Here is a 27,339-nt window from a genome sequence, read left to right on the forward strand (position 1 = left end):
TTTTCTAATGGCAAACTGCCTTTTATATATATATATACATGCATATATATATATATGTATATATATACATTTTATTATACTTTTTTTTCCTAAAGGAAGTAGAAATTCGGAACAAAGACCTGGAAGGACAACTGTCTGACTTAGAGCAACGTCTGGAGAAAAGTCAGAATGAACAAGAAGCTTTTCGCAATAACCTGAAGACACTTTTAGAGATTCTTGATGGAAAAATATTTGAACTAACAGAATTACGAGATAACTTGGCCAAACTACTAGAATGCAGCTAAGGAAAATGAAATTTCAGTGCCAATTGATTCAAAGATACACTGTCTCTCTTCATAGGACTGTTTGGGCTCTGCATCAAGATTGCACAAAAAAAGTTGAAAATCACTCCTCCAGGAGGAGAATCTTTTGAAAATTGAAATTGTATATTTCAGTGTAAAATTTAGAATTCAGCTTGTAGCTAGTTGGGGAAAAAAGAGATGAAAAACTTGAACTACAAATTACCTCCTGTATATCATTGGCCATAGTTAACTAGAAAGTTATAAATAGACACTTAATGCAATCTTTTTTTTTCTTATATTATCCAGCGGGAGAATTAACAATGTCTGGGTCACATCCCCTTTTTGTGTCCAACACAGTGAAGGTTATCTGCTTTTTAAATTAATTTATTTATGATATCTAAGAGCTGTGTTTTGTGCAAAACCTTAGTGATGAAAGCCCTGTCTTTTGTTGTAATCTGAATAATTTCTCAGGACATTTTTGCACTGCAGAGGGGCAGTGCCATTACCAATTAATTCTTGCCAGGAGTGAGAGAGCGCTGCATCTTCAGTGGAAACACACTTACTATAACTGCGTGTATAGAGTGCTTCCCTTTTTTATACTGGGTGATATTTCACTCTGGTGACCACTCTGGTACACTCTGGTGTTCTCTAATCTTGTCCACTGTATAGTTTACTTTTCCATATTGATTCCATGTATTTATGAGAAGATATTGTCTCCCATTTTATTATACATTTTAGAGCCAACAATGAAGGCAGCTGAGTCCCTCAGAAATTTTTCTTTTTAAATTTCTAATAAATTTGACACACAGTACTGAAATACAGCAGCCCGTCATTGACGTCTGCTCTAGCAGTGTTAAGTATATTTACAGTATATGCAGTTACATTTATTTATATCTTTTGCAAGAAATCTTTTCTGAATGATCAATGCATTTCAATTTAAGAATAATAATGGTTATTGGGGAACTGTTTATTATAGATCATTTTAAGGTGTATAGATATTTTAAAAGGGATCCATTTACATCAAACAGCTGATCAGAGGACTCTGTCTAAATTGTGGTCCTGGCAGATGGTGATGGAGATGTGTTCTCTCTGGGTCTTCACATCACTCACTTCTATATTCAAACCTCACAAGGCAATATTCTGAACTGTTAACTAGGCATTTCAAAACCGGAAGTAAATTCAATGGGCTTTTCTCAGTGAACCGGTTTTAATGTTGTTTGATGTAATTTTAAAAGCCTTTTATCAAACATGCATTTCTTTATATATTTCTTTTAAGAAACTATTTTAAAAGTAAGCCGAGTGCTGTCTAGTCTGCTTATGGAATAGGAAGTGCATCAGAGTACATTTATTCTTGCTGTATAATGCCTGTGATGTTGAGGAGGGGTCTTTTTAAAGTGTATGCTTGAGTACCTGACTATGGAGTCTACAAATGCACTGACTTTTTTGTTTGAACCCCAAAATGATTGAATTGTTAAGTACAAAATTAAGTTCATGAATCAGTTTGTAACCATTTTTTCACTCACATACAGCCATTTAACACTAGACAATTTTGTTTTATATGTATGTGTATGTATATAAATACATACATATTAATTTATATTAGAGTGAAAAATAAATGGTTTCTTTCTAAAGTTAGTTTCAAAGTGAGATTTCAAGTATCTCTGAGAAATTTATATCAGACACTCAGTCATCATATATGTGCTATAACATCATGTAAGTTACCTTCATCTATTTTAGGATATTTTTCTCACCTATTTATTTTAGGAAGAATAATTTAGGTATGTGTGCTCAGAGCTGAGATATTTCTCTGACAAATCAGGTAATAAAATTTGATTGATGGAATTTTGAAGTAATTGTGATTTTATCCATCAGTTTCTGAGTAACAAAAAATCACCAGATTTTAGCTTAGATAGGGAATTTAGCTGTAGGGATCAGAGAATTTAGTATAAAGAATTAAAAATTTATAAAAAGATAAACAAACAATGTAAGCTTTTGAAATGGTAAGTGAATTATTTTAATGATGTAAGAAAATATTTTTAAATTTTGACATAGGTGTCATTTAATGGGAAAAGAACTCATCAAAATGTCTCCACTTGAATTGTATTGATATGTGAGACATATGTGTAACTCAATATATACATATACCCATATGTATATACAGAAAATTATTTTTAATATTTTCCTACTGATATGAAATTTAAAATTGGAAATTTTGTGAGTTTTTTCCTTGTCCAGTAGAGGTTAATTGTTTCCTTTTTTAGTGATTTAACAATTTCTTGAGGGCTGCACCTTTAAATTCCCAGATTGTCAGTAGACATGTACAGTATATGGGATAAGGTGGACACAAGTGCACATATAAATAAAACCTTCTTAAGACTTTTCAACATTCATTTACTGTAGGAGAGTATCTAGAAATTGACATCTACAAGTCATAATTAGGTTGTGCACCTATTGTAGTTTTCTCCATTTCTGTATTATAGAAATAAAAGTTTGCATATTAAAATTTGATTTTTTTCCCAGAGACAAATATATAATGTATCTATATTTAGACCAAACTGTGGTAATATATTTATCAGAAAATAATGTTGGGGACTGAAGCCTGAACATGTGGACTTGAAGTGACAGAAGAGGAGAACAGAGATTGATCCCATCCTGTATCAATTATTATATAACTTTGATTTCTTGTACAAAAAAAACCTGAAAAACGAAAATACAGTTTTTATTTTGAAATACATTTGGTTTTCTCTGGAGAATGTACTTTTATCTTTTTTTCCTTCAGTCTTTTACAGGTATTTAAAAGTGTTTAAGTGATGGCAGCATTTACTTAAATCTCACAGGTGCTACTGAATTTTGCATTAGTGTGTTATGTTGTGAAATCCTAACTTTGACATAAAAGGTTTTACACGTATTTCCCTGCCTGGAAAACTAGTTTTTGTTTCTCTCTCTCTCTTTCCACGTCCCTCCCTCCCCACTCCCACTCCCTCCCTTCCCAGAGTAAAAAAGTTCAAAAAGTTGCCTTCTTCCTTTTCCCTGCAGAAGCACTCCAGCACATAGATTTGATGTTTTGCTGTCATTGAACTTTTGAGAAGTAGTCAGAGAAAAAACAAATACTTTTTTTTTTTCAGGAGGAACTAAAAGGAACACTCAAAATTACTACCACCTTTTGAAACTCATTACTTTGCCTTGTTAAAATTAAATTTTTTTTTAACGTCTGTGCTGCAGTCTTCTATGTTTTCATTTAGCTCACACGGGGAGTGTGCTGCCTGAGTGCTTTGTGCGAGGTCCCCATTTTCTGTCAGTCTTGGAGTGTGAGGCAGGTCAGGGGAAAGGTTGTTTGGTGGCAGTGGTATTTATTAAAAAGTCTAGTCATTTATTTGATTTCAAGTGATTTTAACATTCTAAAATTCTGAAATTGACGTCATGCAGTAGTCTTCATTGGAATTTTAACTTTGTCTCCTGGATATTTGACATTGTTCCAAACATGAGGCAAAACCTCAAACAAGAAAGCTTTCAGGTAAGAAGTAGCTGAGATATATACTTAAAAAAAAATTTCTCAAGTAGAATACTGTGCTAACTTTAACGAGGATAAATATCTGTTGAGAAGTTTTCAAGAGATATAATTTTTTTTCCAATATGCTATGTGTATGTGTATATAAATTTGAAACGTGTTAAGAATAAATACAATTATTTCTTGGTGAAACAAAATACATCTGTTGAGATGATTTTTATGTAACGTAATATTTTAGAAATTACTAGGAAAAGATCCTTTTAGAAATGAACATGTATCATTCACTTTACTCTAAATTGTGAAAGTAAATTTTTACCTAATACTCATGTTAAGTTGGACCTTTTTTTACTTGGTCCATTTAAATATGACAGTTAGTGAATTAAAGAATTTTAAAAATTTGTCTAATTATTATCTAGTAAATGTAACAATTTTATACAAGAAAAATCTCAAATAGTACCATTATACTAGATAGAAAAGAAACATTTTAAATCCTATTTCCCAAAAACACGTGACATTAGGGAAAGAAATTGCAAATGTACTAGAATAGGGAAAAGGCCACAAGCTCCCAATTGACCTCTGATCAATTCTTTGATTTCTAAGAACTCATCTGTCCTTTGGATTAAAGAACATTCTTCCAGAGGATTCCAGGAATAAATCCTGTGCGGTAGGGGGTGAAGGGGAGGGGGGCTATTTTGTAAAAGAGCATCTCTAGCAAAAGAGGAGTAGCAAGATGACTTTGGTTTTATCTAAGGACATCAGGACAGCCAGAGACAGCAAAAGTGCTCCTCAAATGTTTCCTCCCGTGCTACTGCTTCTAACTAAATGAGCTGGGATTGCTGTAACGAATTCCAGAGGCTTTCACAAGACTCTGTCTTATCAGGGTTTACAACCTAATATAAGACAACTAACCTTCAGAAGTCACCATTCTGTAGGATTCTGACCTTCTTTGGTCAGTTATTTTCACATCACCAGGGACAGAAATACTGCTCTGCTTTCTCCTGGTAACACCAACTTAAGATGATAATAGGTGCCTAATAAGTGCAAAATTAAGCCCATTAGCACAGAAAAATGTCTTTAGTGAATTTTTTATCAATGTTTATGATTTTCTCTTGTTAATCTTCCTATTATATGTCTTACCATATAGATATGCTAATATAACTTATTCATTGAATTGTATAACAATTCAATGTATGTGGAATGATTCTCTGAAAACCTGGCCAAAAGCGGATGTACTTGAAGTGAATCCTTTTTCCATCAACTGCAGCATGAAGTGGAACAGAAGTGGGTATCTGTTGAACATGTGCATATGTGACAGGCCCCGTAATAATGCTTGACCTTTTATTTCGATGTATAGTGGCCCTTCTAGAATTGTTCCTTTGAGGTGGGGGGCTGAGAGGGGTAGGGAGGGGAAAGGTTCAAATGATTGTTTCAGTCTGGAATCTTGTACACCAGTCAAAAGGAGGTCTTCCTTATGTTTCTGATACAGTCTTCCCCTTTAGCTTGTCTGCCTTGCCTCTCTTGAATATCTCTGAAGGAACTTTTTAATCACTTATTTTATATTCACTCTTCTTGAACTTGTCTTCTGTAAATCTCTGGTGTTCACAATGCTTGTTACCATTACGTTATAGATCATATTTTGCTTGGAGGTATCATATCTATGAATTGTGTTTTAGACCCAGTTCTGTTTTTTTTATTTACAGGCTTCAGATAATCTAAGGAAAGTAAGTTTCATTTTCAGAATTTCAGTCTATAAAATTGAAGTAGAAAAATATTTATAAAGTGTTGGGAAGACAACTCATCTCTTAAGTTTCTTAGGGAAAATAGTTGGAAACCTGTAGGCCTGTCCCCCGACACTAGGCAATAGCTCAGCAGGATGTGGATTTTTTGTTTGTTTTGCATAGGCAGGCACCAGGAATCAAACCCAGCTCTCCGGCATGGCAGGCAAGAAATCTGCCACTGAGCCACCATCATACCACCCTAGGAAGTGGATTTTGCAGTCAGTGTTGGGTGACTTTATGGTCAATTCTGGTTCCACTGTCTGAGTAAAAGGAAGTTATGGTCTCTCTAAATTGATCAAGACATTAAATCAACCTCAGGAGTAACTCAGGGCCCTGGGATCTCTCAGGCGAGTGATACTGGTGAGAACACTTGGTATAGTTTCCAATCAGAACACGTGCTCAGTGAACAATTATTAAAAGCACCTGCACTGTACTGGGTACGGGAATACAAATATAAAATACAACACAGGCAAGAGGGGGCGGGATTCTTTTCCCAATCCAGAGGTAGAGGCTGACGAGTCTTGGTGGATGAGTAGAACTATCTAGTGAAGAGAAGGTAAAAGAGGGCTGTAGTGATTGTCATGTGCAAAGGTTTGAAGGGTTGTTTAGACCAGAATGGGTCAGTTCATTTGAAACAGGGTGTTGAGAAAGGATGTGGCAAATGAAGGAGATGGAGAAGTAGGCTTGGGGCGGATCAGGAAGGACTTAGTAAGTCATGTGCAAGGTTTTGGTTTTACTCTGAAGGTAATGGAGCGATAATGAGTCTAATTTTAGCAGAGAAATTATATAATTATTAAACATGTTATAGAAGCTGTTATATAGATCACAATAATTCCTGGTGAAAGGTGGTGATGGGGGATAGTGAAGATGGAATGGATTCAGAGATTATTTAAGAGAATCAGTGGAACATCATGAGTAATGTAGCTGGCAAGAAAAAGGAACACAGGATTAATCATTAAAACTCTGAATTAGACATCCAAATGAATGGTCCCATTTACTGAGATAGTGAATTAAAGAGGAAGAGAGGCTTGTTTTGGGTGGAAATGAGGAAGCAGAGACAATGAGAAAAATTCTGTTTTGGGGTTAGGATGCCAATAGAATATCTAGATGGAGATACGGGTATGGATGAAACTTGGAAGAGAAATATGAGCTGGAGATAGGTATTTGGGAGTTGTCATCATACATAATGGAAATTAAGGGCAGTAAAAATGGAGAGATACAGAGTGAATATGTCACTTTGGACAAGAGCTTGTGAAAGAGACTGAGAAGGAGTTGCGGGGGTGGGTGGGTGGACAACCAGAGGAGTGGGGATTTACTGAAGTCTAGAGTAGTGTTTCAGAAAGCCAGATTTCACTCAAAAAAGAATGAATGAATGAATCAACCCATGTCCCAGGACAATGGTGTTCAACTTTTGTTCTGCTGAGACGTATTTATATTTTATTTTATGTAGGTTTTAACTTGAACAAAAATTAAAAAAAAAAAAACAAAACTCAAATATACTGTTTTAAAACATTGAAATCCAGCAAACATAACTACCAGGTTACTGTTTTTTTGTGCAGATGCTAGAATAAAGCCATCTGGTAAATTGAAGAGCATCTTGATTTTTCAAGGTAAGTTGATAAAGAACTGTTACCATTTATGAGTGAATCTAGATTTCCTCAATACTGTGCAACCGAAACAAAACACAGAGATAGGCTCTCCATAATATAATCTCTCTCATCTATAAACACAGTCTCAAATGTTTATGAAAATAATTTTGTTTTCATTATTGGTTGATGCATTGATTGAATTAAATGTCACTTACCATTTTAACTGTTACTATGTTAAGGTGTCCCTTAAAAAGGGGTGGGGTCATGTAGCCAAAAAGAGGTTGACCAGCACTTCTCTAAAAGAGCATTTGTTTATTATGTTTCCGTGACTTACCTGCCTTTCTTCAGAATCAAGTTCTAGAGGCTAGGTGTATTGCATATATCTTTCAAAATGTATTTTGATTTTGCATTCATCGCTAGAACCAGGTGATTTTGTGTTTGCATTTTTGTGGACAGTTTAGAGAGTTAACATTGCTGTTATCTTAAGTGATCTTAGTCTTTTTTTTTTTCATGTTGATTCATAAACAAATAACTGCGTACAAACAGTTGTGGTAGAAATGGTCCCAAACAACCACCATGACACTACCCTGGGAATATGGCTTTGGACTGCTGTATTGTTTTTGGTTTTGTTTATAATTTAAGTTAAAATTAAAATTAATTTGAATTCCTTGAGCAGACACTACTTTGGCAGTAAATCCGTGTGTTAGGCCTTCCAGGAAGAAAAGAGGCACTCTTAGTATTCCAAATTGGCTTCAGGTAATCTGTAAGATTTGCAAGTCACTTGTAAATTATCAAGTAAACTAAACTAACTTTTAAACCACCTTGGTTCATATTTTTCTGTGTAATGGTTTATCTTGCTCTCCTTTAGCAGAGCTTTTTTTTAAATTATAACTGTGCTTATATATATATATGTTATATATAAGGTAGTATAAAACATACGACTTCAAAGTCTGTGTCATGTGGCCAAGTACACCATCTCATATTTTCACAATTCTGTGACTTAAGTATTATTGTTATCCCCATTTTATGGATGGGGAATCTGAAGCCAGCAAGATTGAGTCATTTGCCAAGTAAGAGGCACAACCAGGAGCAGAACACACAGAGATCCCGTGTCTCCAAAGCCTGTACTTTTCTCTTCCATCACATCTGAACCATGACCTGCAGACACTTGTTAAAAAGGCAGATAAGGCAGTTTTTCAATTTACAATGAACACTATTTAACAACTTCTCACTTGATAAGAATCAAATGGTTGGTTTTTCATGTTCACAATGATATTTCATTGAATTTCTATCTCAGTCTCTCCTTTTTTTGGAAAAACAATTCTTTATTTTCAAAAATAATTATACAAGTGACTATTTGTAAACATTTCTAAAAATGCAGATAAAGCAAAAGTCATCCTTGCTCACCTCTCTGTTTCGTCCCTAATACCACCGTAACCCGTTTCATATATGTCCTTTCAGGATTTTTATACACATTTATATATAGTAGATATGTGCTTATAAAATATCAAATTGGGCTTTTTTGGGGGGGCAGGGGTGCACATAAATTGTATCATATGGTGTGTCTTGTACAATCTGCTCATTTACTTAATCTGTTTGGAAAATCTGTCCAAGTTTGTACATGTAGAATCTGCCTCTTTCTTTTTAACACTTTCACAGAGTATTCCACTTTATTTGTATTTATCAGAGTTGAAGCATTTCTGTATTTTTTTTCCCTTTATAATCGTACCTCTTTGACCTTTGAGACTGCTTTGTTAAATTGGAGGTATTCACCCAGAATGATTTGATCAGTGACTGGAAAAGTATTTGCAAGCCCCCTTCGGGGAATGGTGAGAGTGGGGAGAAATTCAACTTCCCCAAGTTGAATTCTTGATATTCTCACAAGCAGTGTGGACAACCAAAGCTATAGGCTGAGCCCCCAGTCTTGGGGTTTGTTCACATGAAACTTAACCCCACAAAGGATAGGTCAAGTCTACTTAAAATTTAGGCCTAAGCATCACCCCCAAGAGAGCCTCTTTTGTTGCTCAGATGTGGCCTCTCTCTCTCCAGCCGATATGATGAGCAGTCTCACCACCCTCCCCCTCCCTGCGTGGGACATGACTCCCAGGGGTGTGGACCTTCCTGGCAACGTGGGACAAAGATCCTATAATGAGCTGAGACTCAGCATCAAAGGACTGAGAAAAACCCTAGAATGAGCTGAGAATTAACATCAAGGAATTGAGAGAACCTTCTCAACCAAAAGGGGGAAGAGTAAAATGAGACAAAGTGTCAATGGCTGAGAGATTCTAAACAGAGTTGAGAGGTTATCCTGGAGGTTATTCGTACACATTAAGTAAATATGACCTTGTTGTTCAAGATGTAGTGGAGAGGCTGGAGGGAATTGCCTGAAAATGTACTGTGTTCCAGTAGCCATGTTTCTTGATGATGATTGAACAATGATATAACTTTCACAATGAGACTCTGTGAATGTGAAAACCTTATGTCTGATGCTCCTTTTAGCTACTATATCAACAGAAGAGTAGAACATATGGAATAAAAATAAATAATAGGGGGAACAAATGTTAAAATAAATTCAGTTTGAAATAGTGGTAAATGAAAGTGAGGGGTAAGGGGTATGGTACATATAGTTTTTTTTCTCTATTATTTTATTTCTTTTTCTGTTGTCTTTTTATTTCTTTTTCTAAATCGATGCAAATGTACTAAGAAATGATGAATATGCAACTATGTGATGATATTAAGAATTACTGATTATATATGTAGAATGGAATGATATTTAAATGTTTTGTTTGTTAATTTTTTTTAATTAATAAAAAAAGTTAAAAAAAAAATTGGAGGTATTCAGTAGTCACTGGGGGAACTCTAGATGAATAAATTCCCTGAAATCTCAAGCTAAAAAAAAGTTTTAACTGGTCTTGGAAATCTTTCTAACTTGTATACAAGCAGCACCTGACAGAGTGCTTCAGACATAGTAGATGCTCAGTAAATTTGTTGAATGAACATACTGCTTTAGAAAAGTAAGGACACCAAATGTAACATTTAACCTTTGTTTAGTTACCTGGTTCCTCAACATTGTGCAGTGCTACCATCCGGGATGCCTGGGGGCCACCAAGGTAAGACCAGACGGCTGTGCTTATAACCTTCAAGATGGGGAAGAAAGGGGTAGAGTAAAAGGGAAAGGAGAAATATGGGAATGCTTAAGCTGTGGTGTAACCAGACAGTGGCTTTTTGCGTGGAGCCTTTTGTCCCTTTTATCAGAGGCTTTGCTTCTGGCAGCACTCCCTGCGAGTCTGCTGTTCATTCCGCCGTGTGTGAGCACTTAGGCACTGTGCTAAGCACAGTCCCTACCCTCAAGGAGTATACACTCCCCTGAATGGAGCCTACATGCAAAGCAATAGATGTGATAAGTCATTAATGCCCCCGTGCAAGGAGTCATCGCACCTGATGCATATGTGAAGGTGGGAGACAGCCACTATCGCCAAGGAGGTGACATTTGATCTGAGATAATGAAGACAAATAGAGGTTCTATTTGAAGATTCAAGTGAAGGAGGAAATTGAGAGGGAAAAGGCAGCATCACAGCACAGAGAACCACACTGACAGTCACAGTCCAAACGCCCAGACTGTTCTGGTGGGAGAGGCTTAGCCTGGAGCCCTAGAGCAGTGAGGGGATGGTTGCCAGACTGCACCTTTGCCAGCAGTTCTGACTTTTCCTAAAGGTAGTGGATGAAGAGGCAAAGTAACATCAGAGCTACCTTTTAAAGAAAGTAAATCACTCTGTTTACTGTACAAAGAATAGGTCAAAGAAAGGTTATGTGAGAAGAGATTTGGGAAGACATTTTTTGTTTATTAGTTTGTAGCTATAAAATTAAGAGAAAAACTGGAAATAAGACCAAAAGAGCTAACTAATTGTAAGAAATGTTCAAGGATATGTTGTGGGATGGCATTTTGAAAATTTAACCTCTGCTTCTTTCCTGGCATTTTTTTTTTCTGCTCCCTTCCCTATCCCCCACCTTCACACCCACTCCCAACTCAGGCAACAGCCAACAATGTACTCCCTTTGCCTTTAGGATTCAGTTGTTGCTGTACTAGTGAGAGAGTCAATTCCCTTCTTCTGGGCTTCTCATCCCAGACCTTACATTGACCATCCCTTCCCAACTTGAGAGGAAGTGGAGTGAAGGGAAACAAGATAGTAAGTAGATACTACAAAGATGGGGTCCCAAGCACTCCTCCCTCCTCCAACACACCAGACTTAGATGGGGGGTTGGAGGACAAATAAGTGTGAAGTCCCCAGATAGGACTGGGCTCTTGGAGCAGAGGACTTGCTTCACGTTCCCCATTTCACCTATGGAGGTGACAAGCCTTGCACAACTCCCCCGGCCACACAATACAGTGCACTGAGTAGAAACAGCAATGTTCTGTCTAAGCTTACAGGGTCCCCAGCAGTTTTGGAGGGCTCCAGAGTGGCACAGGAAAGCATTTGAAAAGTTTCCCTGCCTAGCCTCTCCAGTGGGTGCAGCTATAGTTGACAGAAGAGCCAATGAGTGTGGACAGAGGTGGAATGTGGAGCAAATGGAGTCACCTGGTTGGTTATGGGACCAAAGAACAGACGGACATCTTGGTGGAGGCTGGTTAAGAAGTGCCCGTGAGCAGGGGCAAGTGGGAACCCAGCTGTCTAAGCAAATGCCGGCACAGACAGAGGTACGCCAGGGGCTAGAAACTGCCCCCGCCCCCTCACCAAATGCTTTGGCATGAAGTGTAACTTAGATGTAGACCTGGGAGAAGGTGTGTAGTGGAAACCCTAAAAGGCTGAGTTTATCTTGATTGGATGAAACTGCTTTTGCGGCCAGGCAGAATGGACATGTTGTAGGAGAACAAAATTACAGTGTTGGCATACCCTAGATAGTTGTCTGGAGGATTCTAGGTTTTGGATGGTGGGTTGAAGAAAGGAAAGTTGTGTTTTGGATATGTTGATTTTGAGGTGCTTCTTCTGGAGGTTTCATGGATCTGAAGCTGGGGAGAGAAATATAAGCTGAAGAAATAAATTGGGAAGTTACCCCAACATAGATGTTGGGTGTAACCATGAGTGGATGGTGGAACTGACCATATTAAATTTCCATTTTTATTTTCATATACAAAATTATGTTCTACATTGGGTAAGAATGTTCATTGTGACTGAGAAATGCTTTTTGGTCACCACTCCTCCCTTCATTCATGTTTTTTCCCATGATGGCTACTGAAATAGCAGATATTTTATACAAAGAGAACATTCATCACAGCAGATTCATGATTGAAGTTGAATCAGATTCTTCCAGTGAATAATCTACTGCCAGTGAGTAAGTGAGGCCTTTCCGGAAACCGCACTAATGTTCAGTTCAATTCTGCTCAAATTTTCAAACTACAGTTTGGCAGGGCCCAGCCTCCCTGCCCCTCTACGTGCAGGGGCAAGGCCTAGGCCTGGCATGGCGCTGAACGCTTTCCCTGTGGATCATGAGGTCCTTTCGTGGCTGTATCTGAACAGCAAGCATGGCGCATGGTGCTGGTGCTTGTTTGGGGGGATAAAAATGAACAGTGGTGTAAGTCAGTAGTGCTCTTGGTCCTTTGAATTAACTGCTTGCCCAGAGCCATCTTTCAAACGTGTTTTCTCTTCACACAGATTTCCCAGAATATCAGTTGCAGAGTTTGGCAGAATGACTAGGAAGATAGCTTCAGAAAGACTTCAGATTAGAGAGAATCAACCCAAATGGAAGCAGCAGCATCACTGGGTCCTAACTGCGTGGGGGCTCCTAAGTGACCAAGCCACAGTCCTTACCCGGAGGCATCCGCAGGGGTGAGGGCAAGTGTGCTGCCAGTAGTGACTGGCTTTCTGTGCTGAGCCATTTCCTCCTTGCTTGAGTTGTGTTGCAGCTGCAGCAAACACCAGCCTTTGTGTTTCAGATGTGCTGGCACCATGGATGGGTCTAACATAGGTGTCCACCATTTCCCATTTCAGGAACCACGGCCAGGGCAGAGACCTGGTCTTGTTGGCAGCCCATTCCCACCAGCAAGCCGGGTAGATACACACGTTTCCCTGATGGCACATTGTAAGTGTTGAAGAAATACTTGTTGAATGATTTATTTACTTTTAGCAAGAGAACAATAAACTTACTGAACTCAGGTGTGGAATATGGAATCAGTGTGCTACTAGTGATGTAAGAATGTATGGAAATACAGTAGAGAGGAACTTTTTCTAAAAAGAAAAAAGGAAAAAAAATCTATCAGTGACCATAGTAAATCTCTGGCTGTTTTGATGAGCATTTCATTCCAAGGAGAATTGAGGTGGGTACTTGAAAAACCAGTCATACACCCTGCTCTCTCAAATTCCTCGAATTTAAATCATCCCCCATCATTGAGGTAAAGAGTGTTTGGGGCACCTAAACTGAAGAATTAATGTTTTTCTCCATTTTCTTTTTATTTACTAATTATAAGTATAGTCTTAGAGTTATGTTTTCTTAAGAAACAGGAATAGAGCTGCTATTTCAAGTCACTTTCACTTTTTCTTTTCATTAGCATACAAGCATGCCGCAGTGTCTTTCCTTGAAAAAAAATTTCTTCTCTTTCCTTGAAAAAAAATTTCTTCCCTTAAACTTTATTGCTATCAATTGATTTCTCTCTTCTTCACTGTAAAACTTGAAAGAATTGTGTGCACTTGAATTATTTTCACCCCCTAACTTTCCATTTGCTCCTCAGACTTCTGTGCTTTGGCCCTGTCCCCACCACTCCACCAAAACTGCCCTCTCCAAGATAACCAGTATATCGCTATGCTACCCTAACCAGGAGCGCTTCCGAGCCCTCATCTTGCTGGAACTTTCCTCCGACAACCAGCTGGGAATATTTCTATTGCACATGAAAGAAAATCCAACTCAAACTAACACAAACAAAATAATAAGTTTCTTGTATTCTTTCTTTAATAAGCTTCTCCCCTCCACTTCTGTCTTCTTTCTGGCATTAATCAGACATTGATTTGGCTAAATTAATCCTCTGATTAACTCTTCTATTGTTCATCTCTGCTTGTTCAACTTTAAGGAAACATTCCTTGCCTCTTTTAAATCTAATATTGACTTTGTAATTTCAACTATCAGTTTTTTAGTTTGTTTCTTGTCAGAATATTTCTTTATATTGCAACACATGCTTGTTTCATGGATGCAGCATTTTGCCCTATTTTTTAATAACTAATTTTAATTTCTTTCATCTCTTAGTCTCTTCATTGTCACTGTTAATTCTAAGAGTTTCCTTCTTCAGTTTGTTTTACATTCTGCCTGAAGTGTGAAAACTTTCTGAAAATGTCGCTGTGACGCTAGGTAAACTTCATAATCTGCAGTGGGGCACTGGGAGCTGTGTGCATGGGTGGGGCTGAGCGACGGGTGGTTTTTAGGGTAAGTGGGAGGCCAGATTGTTACTTAGTGAACGCTCCTTCTGCTCTACTCTGACACAAAGGTCAACACATGGACATCTTTTCTGGGGGTTGTATACATCTGGCCCTCTCAGAAACAGGCAGAAGGCACCCTGGGGGCTCCTAGTTCTCAAAGTAGATTTTAATGTATCCCTCCAGTGCCCACTCACTCCTGCCTTTCCTTTGTTCCTGGCATTCAAGCCCAGGTCTTCTCTGGTTCACTTTATCCAGAGGATGAGCCCCAGGGTCATGCAGTGGGGAGGAGGACATGGGCTTCTAATGGCATCTATTTCAGACTTTCCTCTCTCCCCCATCTTTTCAACCTTAGTCCTCTCCCCACCTTTCAAAGAAACACACTCTCTCCACAGGCAGGGCCCCTTGTCGGGTTTTGGTCAGCAGGAATTGGTTTGTTTCTCCAGAAGCCACAGACTCTTAGGTTGGCTTCCTCTACTCAGCCCATTTATTTAACTCATGTGCCTCTTTCAAACATCTCTTGATATTTTTGGTCCATAGTTTTCTCTTCTTTTGTTCTTTATTCCTCTACTGCTATTAGCAAGGCTTTGGGAGGGAGTGTGGATAAAGCATGTGTTTGTTGGTGATTTTTAATATTTTGTTTCCACAGAAAGTCAGAAAACAGTAATTTATCAGTTACACCCAATCCTTTCTCCAAAGAGTAAACATGAAGGTAAGTTTTGTTAATTTAAAATGCTGCCTGTTGAATACCATTCCTTTGGTGGCATGTGAATGTAAATGAATTACCAGTTTCTATTAAAGAAGGATCTGATTACTGCTGCCTTTTCAGACTTGTCAGGGAGCATCTAGGCTAGTCTCCGAGGTTCTTACTCCTAAATTACTTAAATCTTTGTGGTTCTTTGCTAAGGATTTCTTCGTCAAAGCATCAAGAGAATCATGGCTAGCATTTATACAGTTTACTGTGTGCCAGGCACTCTTCTATGCACTTTAAATATACTCATTTAATCTACACAACAACCATCTGTGTTAACATGGTTGTCTCCATTTTATATACAACAAAACTGAGGCACGGGCAGGTAATTTGCCCAAGTTCACACGTACATCGTTGCTCTTAATGAGTACACCATGCTATGTTGCAGCATTTTTTCTTAATTTTTTTAAGATTTCCCCTCTTCCTACCCAAAGGACACTTATAATATCAAAACATCCAAAGCAGGAGAGTTTAATACACATATACACACACGCACAGGTGCAAATACATACAGCTTATTAAAAGGAGCAGAGAACGGAGTAAACCAGAAGTCTAGGTTGAGTTGGTTTTTCCTTTGGAGCACTAAATTTGGCTCTGATTTCTTGCCAGAGATTGAAAAAAGTGAATCATGATGAATGTATGGTTCTCATTGCTTTGTAGAGCAAGTATGCAAATTATTATGAGAAAAACAAAAATGTTGGCAACTGAATTCTAGAAGCAATTTCTGGAAACCCAGTAAAGGAAGCACTGGCTTAGAGTTTTAAAAGAAATATAAATTTTTTTATTGTGAAATGTAATATTTATTCAAAGATGTAAACACATACACGTATAGCTCACCAACTTACGGTAATGTGAATAACCACGTAACAAAAGAAATGGAAGATTGACAAGAGCACAGAAGCTCTCAGTATGTCCCCTTTCCAGTCAAAGTTCTCCCTTCGCCCAAAACTATCCTGACATTTATAGTAATCATCTCCTTACTTTTCTTTACAGTTTTACTGCCTAATCAACATTGCTAAATTTTATAGTTTAGTTTTGCCTGTTTTCTAACTTCATATGACTGGAATCATATATTATGTACTCTTTTTTGCATCTTTTGCTAAACGTTGTCAGTGACATTCATTCATATCGTATGTATAGCTTACATCCATTCATTCCTATTGCTTTATAGTGTGCCATCGTATGACTATACCCCATTTTGCAAATATACCACAAGTTGTCCATTCAGCAGTTGATGGACATTTGGGTTATTTTCAGTTGTTGGCTATCATGAAAGGCTGCCATGAGCATTCTTGATGTCTCCTGGTTCATGTACACACTTTTTTTTCAGTAAGGTAGGTGATATGCTGAGTCACAAGGTGATCTGATATTCAACTTTTGTAGATAATGCCTAGCAGTTTTCCAAAATGGTGGGCCAATCTGTGATACCATCAGTAGCCTAAGAAGTTCTTGTATTCCAAATTTATATATTGACTTTTACCAAGCAACCTAACTAAACTCTTTATTTATTTATTTATTTTTATTTAAACATGGGCAGGCACCAGGAATTGAACCCGGGTCCTCTGGCATGACAGGCAAGTATTCTTGCCTGCTGAGCCACCGTGGCCCACCCAACCTAACTAAACTCTTAATTCTCATAAACTATCTATATATACTCTTGGATTTTCTACATACATACCCATACTAACTGCCACCATAGAACCAGGATATGTCTTCTGCCTAATAATTGTGAAGAGGATTACATGATATATCCATGATGGCTACAGATTGATTTTAACTTCTCCTCCCTTTTTTTACTTCCCTTGCCAAGTTACCATTAGATCTACTTAATGGTGTTAAATTTACACAGTTAATTATACAGTTAAACAAGAGGTTATCTGCAAAATATTTTAAAAATTCAAGGTAGGGTTTCTGTTGTCTTTTATAAAAAGTTTTAGAAATAAGTGTATGACTGCTTCCTGCTATACTTCATTTTCTTTCCATTGAAAAATGGTTATAAACAATATAGGATTTCTTGTAGAGTTTGCCAGTCTCTCATTAAGTCTTTGATTACACAAAACATTTGTTGATGGACCAAGTTCTTTGCTCTTAGGGATAAATAATTTTTTAATGTATTTGGTATTAGTTTTCATTAACAGAAACTGGCCAGTTAAGTTTAATTGCTGTTAAAACTGTTATCATACTCATAGCATAGACTTGCAATTATTGAATGAAAGATGATTTCATTATAAAGGGCCCTCGATCACCAGAAGAATATGGCAAAAGCCACTGGGAATTTTCTAGCTCTAGAAGCCCATGAATAGATATAAATTGCTGGAACTCAGTAATGCAGAGCCCCAGAATATAGTTTTTGGAGACATCACTGGAAGGGATAACCATCTGGGCATTTGGAGGATACATTCCTTTATCCGTCCTTGCAAAACCATGTTGTGGGGAAACAAGGGTCCCAAACTGCACTGCACATCAGGCCCCTGGTTGAGCCAAAAGCACTTCAAATGATCTATTACTTGTTCATTTCCTAGAATAAATTGCCTCTATAGAGATGAGAACTCACAGCTTTTATTTTTTTCTGACTGACTTCATTTGAAGTCACTTCTTGATGCCTTTGATACGTAAAAAAAAAAAAAAAATCTCCCCCGAAAAATTTTATTGATCAAGAGTTGCTATAGCACATCTAGACACAGGATATTCCAGACTAGTTTTAGCCTAGAATGAAGAGCTATTCTCAAGACAGTCTGAAATAAAGGTTTAGCAGTAGCTGGAACTCACAGGGTTAAGAGTGAAGTTGAAGATGGCATGGGAAATAATGGAGTGATTTGAGTACACTTAGTTGTTTGAGTTTTTTTAATTAGAGAAGTTGTAGGTTTGCAGAAATTGAGAGTTTCCATATACTTCCCCTATTATGAACACCTTAAATGTTAATGTAAAAACACCTAGTTTTACAGCATAGCTCCCTGCCCCAGAATAGTTGTCACCTAGGACAAATTAATCTCTAACCTCTTTTTTCATCCTTAAATGAGGATAATGTTTGTAGAATTGAGAGTAAATGAGATTCTGCAATTTCTTTCTCCTTCCCTTTCCCATCCTAACTTTATTCCCTTACTTGTGCTGTTCTGATGAAGAATGTTGACACATAGAGGGTCAGACACGTACTGCTCATGGGCTTTCCAAATCAACACTCATGGATGGAATTTAAATATTGTTGAGGTGGGGTTAGCATTTGGGGCAGACGTTCAGGTGTGAAAGCATGGGATAAGCATGAGAAATGGAACTAGTAGGAGAAAAGGATCAGAAAGGAGACCAAGGTCTGCCCCCAAAAAGCTTATTGCATTGGTGTAGGTTTTCCTTAGCGTGTGTGGAAGCCGAAAGTCCAGGTCTCCACTGAATGTACAGCAAAGGCAGGCTATGGGAAGTAGTCACAGGGAGGAACTTGATATTAAAAAGATACCCCATGACCTGAATGTATGGAGTCATTCACAGCAACAGCCAAGAGCAGATGAAGGTAGCAGTGGGGAAAAGAGGGAGGAGGAGACTATGGTTCAAGGATGAACCAAAATGGCCATGGTATGAGAATTAATGGACTGTCTGTCAAAGGTGAAGCAGTAGACAAACAGAATGAACAGAGAACACAACTGATGAGCAGGAGAATCAATGTAAATGGGCAAGACTATTTGCTAGTGGAGATATTTGGAAGAAATATTAAGTGGTGAATAATGAAGTTCCTGGTGAGCAACCAAGTGGTGGGGCCACTATGGAAACGATGAAGTCTCTTGAAGGGTATCCATGAAATAACTTCAGAGGGACAGAGTGCTTGGGAAGTATAAATTTCATTAACAGTTAGTAACAGACAGAATGTAATGGAATGCTGGTAAGTTTGCACCAAATAATTTAAACCTCTCCCAAACAGCTTGCTATGCCAAAAAATTCACGAAGTTTTCAACTTGCTTATGGAATTAAGCAAAGTCAGGATGAATTAGAATTACAAAGGCTTAAGAAATTACATTCAGGCCTAGGTTTCCACCTCTGTTTTATTAGTAAAAATGGTAAGCCCATTCCAAGCCAATCACATCACGGTTTTCACAAGGGTAAGCCAGGTACTAAGACTCTTCTGAAATATTGTACTGATAGTTGGGTTAGTGCATCGCAGTTTAACACAAGTGGCAGCAGGTGTTATTTTGCTAGATTGGCTAAAGCTCCTCCATCTGGTCCATTCTCCAAATTCTCCTGGCCCACCCTGTTCACGCTTCATTTTATAGATGACCACAACCAGGCTCCTATCCTCTTGGCCAAAGGTACAAACTGTTTAAGGGTCTTGGTTATTGCCTGAAAAGGAAAAGGAAAAGGAAAAACCCAGCCACTTGACACCAGGTTATGAATCGCCTTCTATTGGGAAAAGCAGCAACAAAAATTCTGTAAAATTAGCTTCAGCTACCTGGAGTGAAGATAAGCACTTGAGCCTCAGGGATTGGGTAGCAACTGGGCCTTAAGTCCCTTAAAGGACCCGTGCCCTTAAGTGTAGGCCTCTTGTGTTGCGGTATTGCATCAAGTTGGCTTTAAGCAAGGATATCCAGCTGGAGTCTAGTCATGTGAACTGTAAAGCTGAAAATTTCCCCCAATTTAAATGATCACAAATTGACTGCTAAGATGAAAGGCATTTAAATACCTTCCAGTTTTGAAGTTTAGCATTTCCAAACTATGTGGGAATTTATACAAAAGGCATGAAAAAGGCTGTTACTAGCACAAATAAAGCTGCTACTGTACTTCATAACAAATAGTTTTCAGGAAGAGACAGAAGTAGAGGGGTAGATAGTATCTGAATCCTGTCTACAGGTTATACTCTTTACAGCAACATGCACAACTAGCAATGCTCTTCCTTAATTGAGATTAAGTAGATATATTTACTATCATGCTATTTTAAACAAACAGAATCAGATTAATTCAAATAAATATCCTTTATTAAAGAAAAAAAAAGGAGTATTGTTAAGCACCAAAACTGGATGTTGTTACACTGCATGTACAAGAGAAAGCTGATTGCAATACTTGGTGGACAAGTACTTAAACTCTGAAGTCATGAGTGTAAAAAACATGAAATACAAAGCGATACAAATTACAATGCAGGAAATTGCACTAAAGAGCAAAAGGCAACAGTCAAAACAATTACTGGAGATTGTATTGCTATAAATGCTTGCAGAGATTTTTCTTTGTACTTTTAATACTTCAGAATGTTAATTGAGCATATTAAAGTATTGTAAATTTGCAAGAGTTGGCATTTACAATACACTGTGCACGCTGTCCATGTAATGTAACAATGTTAAAGCCATCCTTAAAAGCCAAGCACAGTGTGCTAGTGTTTTGCTTCTACCTTTATAATATTGCACAAGGCTAGTAAATGGTGAATCAGTTTGTAATTTAAATTTTCATTTACCCAGAAAGGCCAAAAAACATGTCAGTTTCATTAGCCTATTCAGGCTTTATTCATGCAAAATGATCTGTAGCCTTCTGTTTTTCATAAACTACATATTATGGTTTCACACTTGGCAAGACATACAGTACAATGAGAAAGTCAGTGAGACAGTGGGGATTCTGTCAAAGGTGAAGTGAGAAGTCACTGTGGACTTAACTATCTACCCTTCTTGGTTCACTAATGAAGGGAAAAAGCCACCCTGTGATTATGAAGACTTGTTAGAATCACTGCAATTCATATTGGGAAAAGCTGGAATAACTTGTTACACCCTTTGGTAGTTGACCATAGAACATGCAAGTTAAAAAACCTTCCCGTGTTAAAACTTAACTCTATAACCAACACCCATACCTTTTGTATACATCTCAATATCACTTTTCAAGGTCTTTCCTAACCCACCCATAATTCCCCAAACTGAGCCACTCTTAGCTGCACCTGACTTTAAAATAATCTTTCCTCTAAACCTAAAAACAAATGACTGCTTTGAGATTCAATATGAAACAATATTCATAAAAGATTTAATACATCAATCTCAGAGGTATTTCCTGTACATGCACCTTAAAGTGGCATGATATATATGTCAGTTGAAGGGGAGAAACATTTCTAAATCTGGACTTCTAAGTGAATGTTTCCAAGAGCTGAAAGATTTCAATCAATTAAACTGTAAAAATGCCAAATTGCACATCTACAATGGGCAAAAAAGAAAACCTTAGAATAAACACCTTCAAAATAATTCAACGAACAAACATATAGCGCGCACACACACAGAATCCAGACTCACTCCCACCTTTAAAAACCTCTGTTTGCATAAATGATAGTTTAGGCAGCAATATAAACTCATTTTGTAGGAAAAACTTTTAAATTACACACTATATTCATAAGGATAAAAATACCACTGCTTTATTTTACAAAGCACTTAAGTAGAGACTCTTCTTAATGTGCTTTAACAGAAGAGCACTTTGCAGAAAAGTTCAGAAATAACTACTGAATTGACCAGTAGCATGAAATAAACGCAATGTGCTCCAACAGTTAAGGTGCTTCCACTTCCTTATCTTCCTTCCATCTGAAATAAACCTTGCTGGTCAGTCCTCTAACATTAAGCATAGTTGTTTTTCTATGCTAAGCAATAAATGGGAAATAAAATCTGTTTAAAATGTACATTTTACTTTATATTATCATTTAAATTCAGTGCAAGAATTAGGAAAAAAAACTTAACATTTCTGCTTTCACTATCAACTGGCTGCATGCTTCTGCCATAGTTTTGAAATGTTTAACAGATGTTCAAGAACAAAAGGATTTAATTTTAAACAAATAATCTGGTAATGTATGTGAAATTTCAACTCCCTAACAGGGCCTTTAAGGACCCAATAGTTCTTTACAGGTTGGTATCCGATGTTAAGTGCATAATACTTAAAAATGAATAAAGCTTTAAAATACCTGTCTTAAGTGGGAAAAAAAAAGTGTTTCTTAGGTTAAAGGAAATGACTTAAATTTGTACATACTCGATGAATACAATTTAAAAATGGATTTTTTAGGGAATGTATAGATTAAATGTTTTAATTATATAATGACCTCATTCCAAAGAGAGGATGCTGCTCATGAATTTTTGTTCCACTGATTTAAGAGTTTTAATTCTTAGCATCTGTTATGGCCAAAGTGTGCTTTTTATTTCAACATATTTTATGGCATAAAGTAGTCATGCCATGTGTTACCTAGTATTATTACATAGTTCAGCTTTGTAAAAACAAAGATACACACACACACACTGCCACCCATTATACAGAGTAAGTGAAAGTGTTGAAATTTTTCTATGGTTTCATGTAATAGAAAGTCCTAATGCTGAAATATTACACTTCATTGACTACTACAGCTGGGTCTAAAAGTTTCTTTAAAAATGCATTTTATAGAAATGTTACAGTGCCACAATGAAGAAGTAACTATGGAATGATTGTTTTTATGCTGCTCACAAACTCAATAAACCTAAAAATATATGTCAAATAAGCAAATAAACAAAACTTTTTAGCCAGGCATTTTTTCATAATGCTACACAGATTAGGACTACTATGAGTTTAAATCATTAGAAATATTTTTTCTACACATGCTATGTTGGTTATATATTCATACTTTTGGTTGCATTAGTAGGAGAAATATTTAAAACTGACATTCAAGTGAGCAGTAACATTAATCTCAAAACATCCTCAAATCATCTTCTACTTGGTTTCCTGTTTTAAATATATTGCAATTAAGAACAGATTGGTAAGTTCTAGACTGATTCAGCATAAGCAGACAGCTGTTTGTGGATTCTTAATACAGAAATGATACATTAACAGCAATATCACTGTCAAAGATTTTTGAACCATACAAAAGTACAAGTCTGGAACCAGAAATGTGATCATCTATAAGTATCATAACTAAATATATACAAATTTAATTCTAAAGCCAAAGATTTTCATTTTATTAGAGGCAAGAAAAGAAAATTAACTGTGCTTATATAATATATGTTGGGTTCTGAAACTGCTTTAAAATTAACATGAGGGTTTAACTGGTAATCTCATCATAATGCACAAATGGATTGCTGCTATTTGAAAATTTGTTACTGACTATGCATAAAAGATTTATAACTTGCAATAATATGTAATTTGTGGAATTAAAGAATCTGAATATCAACGCAGGGAAATGGGTGTGTGAGGAAGGTGTCTGCAAGATTATGAGCACAGCCTGCTGTCAACAAGGCCCTGCTGTAACCCATTCATCTTCAAGCATGGGGTAAGCCTCAAGGAGTACTATAATGGAAATGTGCCGAGTGCTGGGGATACATTCTTCTGAAGCTTAACAGAGTTGTGTGAAGCCTCCATTATTTGCTAGACTTACTACAGCATGACTCAGTATGACAGGACCTTTTACTAAGGGAGTCTAGTCTGTCTTATAATGGAACCAGTTGTTAACAATAACTGGGGTAACAACTGCCTCTCAATGTATGAAAGTTCCAGTGTCTTTGCTGTTAATGTAACACCAGATCTTCCTTTTATCTAAACTTTAATAAATGAAAAAACTTCGGTTATGCAAAATTAATCCAAAGGCATAAAATACATGATATTTTTAAAGGTCTGAAAATCCTTTTAAAAGGCTTGGAAATTAGCTTTAAAAAGGTTTAAAAATTAACAATCAAACTAATCATTCTTTGGGTTAAAAAGCATTCTTTAGTGCTTTATTAAAGACATATTTCCTCTCTAGATCTTGGGATGAAGAGTGATTATACATCTTAGATCTGTATTTTGTACTCTTCCTAGACAAGATGTAAGTCTTGGAAATAATGCTGGAAATAAGACCATTCATTATATTGTGAAAATGCTATGCACAAAGCTCCTACTTTCAGCAATAAACATACTATCAATGTTTAAACAGAAATATAACTTTCTACTTTTTAGCTACTACGAGAAAATTTTCTTCATAGTTATTTTAAAGGAAACAGCATTTTAAAATGAGAAAGCTGTGAGCATTTCTTTTTCCTCCAGGAACACCAATTTATATACATTGGAAGGCTTTTACTCTAGTATCCTTTCAAGGTCTAGGCTAGACAATTGCCTTATAAGAAATAAAATTCTTTTTGATTCTGCAGTCCTTAACTCCCTCCATTCAAAGGTCAATATCTATGTTATACAGAATTACACTCTACAAAGTACTCTAATCTCAGTCCAAAGTGTCTGCCTTTCAGTCAAGTCTACAACTGTCTTGCTAAAAATCCATAACAGCTTCATTCATATACAAACACATCCTTTAAAGATTCCATTACAACGAAAACAGCACATAAAACTACCTACATATTTTTAAATTTTGAAGATAGTGAAAGGCCAACCAAGGGGGCTTTTCTGCCCATCTACTTTCTCTATCTTTGTAGCGCACTCATTTTTTACTGTGGAGCATATAAATAAAACTTAAATGGTGTGTGATGATAAATAGATTCAAGAACTGTATCCCTATTATTGAATCTTCATTTTTGATTCTCAATAGGAAGTCATGTGAGTTATAGTAATCAAGTAACAGTTCAAACAAAAAGACTAAAAATAATTTGAAAAATTATCAAAATACAAAGTATTGCTTCTCATAAACAAAGATACACATAAAATTCAAACTACTATAAATTCAGAATTGTGATGAGTTATGTAAAAGCATGAAAATTTTACTTCAAAACATTACAAAGTGTAAGACTGTGTCCTTCTAAAAGTATGCCTTGTTAAATGTATCAGTTGTGGTCAGCACAATTATAGGTATATCTCCGTGGTTATTTATCTTTTCAGATGTTGTTGAACATCTTTATGAAAATTCCTCTGGAGATGAGGAATGAGGAAATTATAAATGCATTTCCATCTTATTTTCTTTCAATTCCTGTCCTACAGTTATGATAACACTTCTTTTTCTGAGTATCGCACGATGTGGAAAAGCTGGTATGGAAGAAGCGCTGTAATCTTCAAGCAGATGACTTTTCAGTGCACTGAATGATGGATTTCAAAGCAGTCCCAATACAGCTCACAGCAGAACTCTCTTCAACCCAGTGTTCTTCCAGCTCATGCACCCTCTAGATTAACTGGTAACTAGAATGATGTAAACGGTGGGGAGAGGGTTGCTTAAAAACCAAGGGATACCAGAAGGCCTTTTCTTCATTGCAGTCAACATTGCACATCTAAAACTAAGGGTAATTACTGCCTACTGGAATAACTGGAAAAGGGATAACCTGCCAACTGTGCTTCCTTTTTTCACCATTGAGCCGATACAGTTTGGATCCAATATAAATCCAGTTGTGGAACCAGTGTGTAAGATTTTGTTCTCCAAAAGAAGAAGGGGCCATCTTCAACCATAGCTATTTTCTTCTTTCTGTTAAGTTACCTGTTTACAAACAAAATAATAAAATTTATTTTTTTAAAAAATCTTTTATTGTCTCCTCCCACTCTTGAACACTGATTGTTTTTTGTGCCCATGTTAAAATTTTCTTAAAAATGGCCATTTGTACAGAACAGTATGGAGGAGAAACTTTTTTTTTGAGGTTATGTTTGTATTCTTAAAGCAAGAAAACTGAAAATAATATAATTAAAATACAAAATTTTCATCACTGGTAAAAGACTGTTAATTACATCTTCACATTTATTTCTTTTACTCTAACATTTTATGTCAAAGTAAATACTAAAAAAGGTAAATATAATCTAAAATATGTGCCTGATAAGCTGCCAGTATATAAGAACTATTACATGGTATCTTCCAAATTCACTTAAAAAATATTTTTGTTATAATGGTAATGTGGTCTTTAAATGGATGCTTTATCAGCACTTTTATTTTTTAATGTTTTTTATTGTTAAATATAATATATAACAAAGAAAAAGCAATGATTTTCAAAGTACACTTCAATAAGTAGATATAAAACAGATTTCTGAGTTTGTTGTGGGTTACCATTATGCTATCCCAGGTTTTTCTTTCTTGCTTCTCCAAAATCCTGGAGGCTTTTTTGTGAAAAATAACATATACTAAAAGCAATAAATTCCAAAGCATATCACAACAACTAGTTGTAGAACAGATTTCAAGTTTGGTATGGGTTTCAATTCAACCATTTTAGGATTTTACCTCTAGCTGCTCTAAGATACTGAAGACTAAAAGAAATATCAATATAATGATTCAGCAATCATACTCGTTTGTTAAACCCTACCCCTCCACCATCACCTTTGATCTTTCTCCCACCCTTTCGGGTATTTGGGCTATGCATTCTACCTTTTTCATGTTGGAAGCAGCATTTTGTCTATAATATGGGATAAGGAGATGGAACTAGTTGATGTTCTAGAGAGGTATCAGAACTTTTTTTTATTGTTCAAAGTAGTTGTATTTGAGATGTATGAGCTTACTATGGCACAGGAGCACATATATTAAACAGTAATTTGTCAGTAAAAGTTGACACATTATTCATATTACTGATTTAATTTATTATAGGTTTGCATAATCTAATACTGTAGCTACTTGTGACTACTGAGCACTTGAAATGTGGCAATTGTTACAGAGAAACTGAACTTTTAAATTTTTAAATTATTTAAATTTAAATAAAAGTCTAAAGCAGTAAAAAATATTTTTCCATTAAATACAATCTTATTGTTTCAGTAGGAAGTTTTACTTTAACCATAGAATATTTAGTGCCTGAACTGAGAGGTACAGTGAGTGTAAAATACATATTGAATTTCAAAGATTTAGTAGAAAGTACAAAAAAAAAAAAACTATATCATTAATTTGTTATATCGATTACATGTTTAAAAGATATCCTGGATAGATTATGTCAAATAAAATATTGCTAAAATCAAATTTCCCTGTTCCTGTCTTTTTTTATGTCACTGTTAGAAATTTTTTAATTACATATGCAGCTCACATTATACTTCCATTGGATAATGCTGTTCTAGTAATTTAAGAAGGAATCACACAGGAATGAAAGACAAAACGTAATACAAAATTAAATTAATAGGAGATATAAATTATAACCTTTTTAGCAATTTAAACAGAATTATTAAAAGTTCAGAACCTTTGAAAATTATTCTCCGAG

At 36.3% G+C, this 27,339-nt stretch overlaps 2 protein-coding genes and 1 long non-coding RNA gene across 10 annotated transcripts in view; 2 read left to right on the plus strand and 1 right to left on the minus strand.

Annotated features, from left to right (window-relative positions):
- Nucleotides 1-3,015, plus strand: part of HOMER1 (homer scaffold protein 1) — a 155,196-nt gene extending 152,181 nt beyond the window's left edge. For all 8 annotated transcript variants that reach the window (XM_077139338.1, XM_077139337.1, XM_077139334.1 and 5 more), the window contains one exon: nucleotides 96-3,015. In XM_077139338.1, the coding sequence (XP_076995453.1) occupies nucleotides 96-284 (189 nt within the window). In that variant the 3' untranslated portion in view covers nucleotides 285-3,015. The remainder of the gene's footprint in view (nucleotides 1-95) is intronic.
- Nucleotides 3,016-14,597: 11,582 nt separating this feature from the next.
- On the plus strand, nucleotides 14,598-23,735 carry LOC143665661 (uncharacterized). The gene is made up of 3 exons (XR_013167143.1): nucleotides 14,598-14,627; nucleotides 15,206-15,268; nucleotides 23,441-23,735. It is a non-coding gene; the product is annotated as an uncharacterized LOC143665661 (long non-coding RNA).
- Nucleotides 20,241-27,339, minus strand: part of JMY (junction mediating and regulatory protein, p53 cofactor) — a 181,019-nt gene continuing 173,920 nt past the window's right edge. The window contains exon 11 of the mRNA XM_077139340.1: nucleotides 20,241-25,652. The gene's annotated coding sequence lies outside the window, so the exon portion shown is untranslated. The remainder of the gene's footprint in view (nucleotides 25,653-27,339) is intronic.

This window comes from Tamandua tetradactyla, chromosome 21, assembly GCF_023851605.1.
Source record: "Tamandua tetradactyla isolate mTamTet1 chromosome 21, mTamTet1.pri, whole genome shotgun sequence".
NCBI classification, from domain to species: domain Eukaryota; kingdom Metazoa; phylum Chordata; class Mammalia; order Pilosa; family Myrmecophagidae; genus Tamandua; species Tamandua tetradactyla.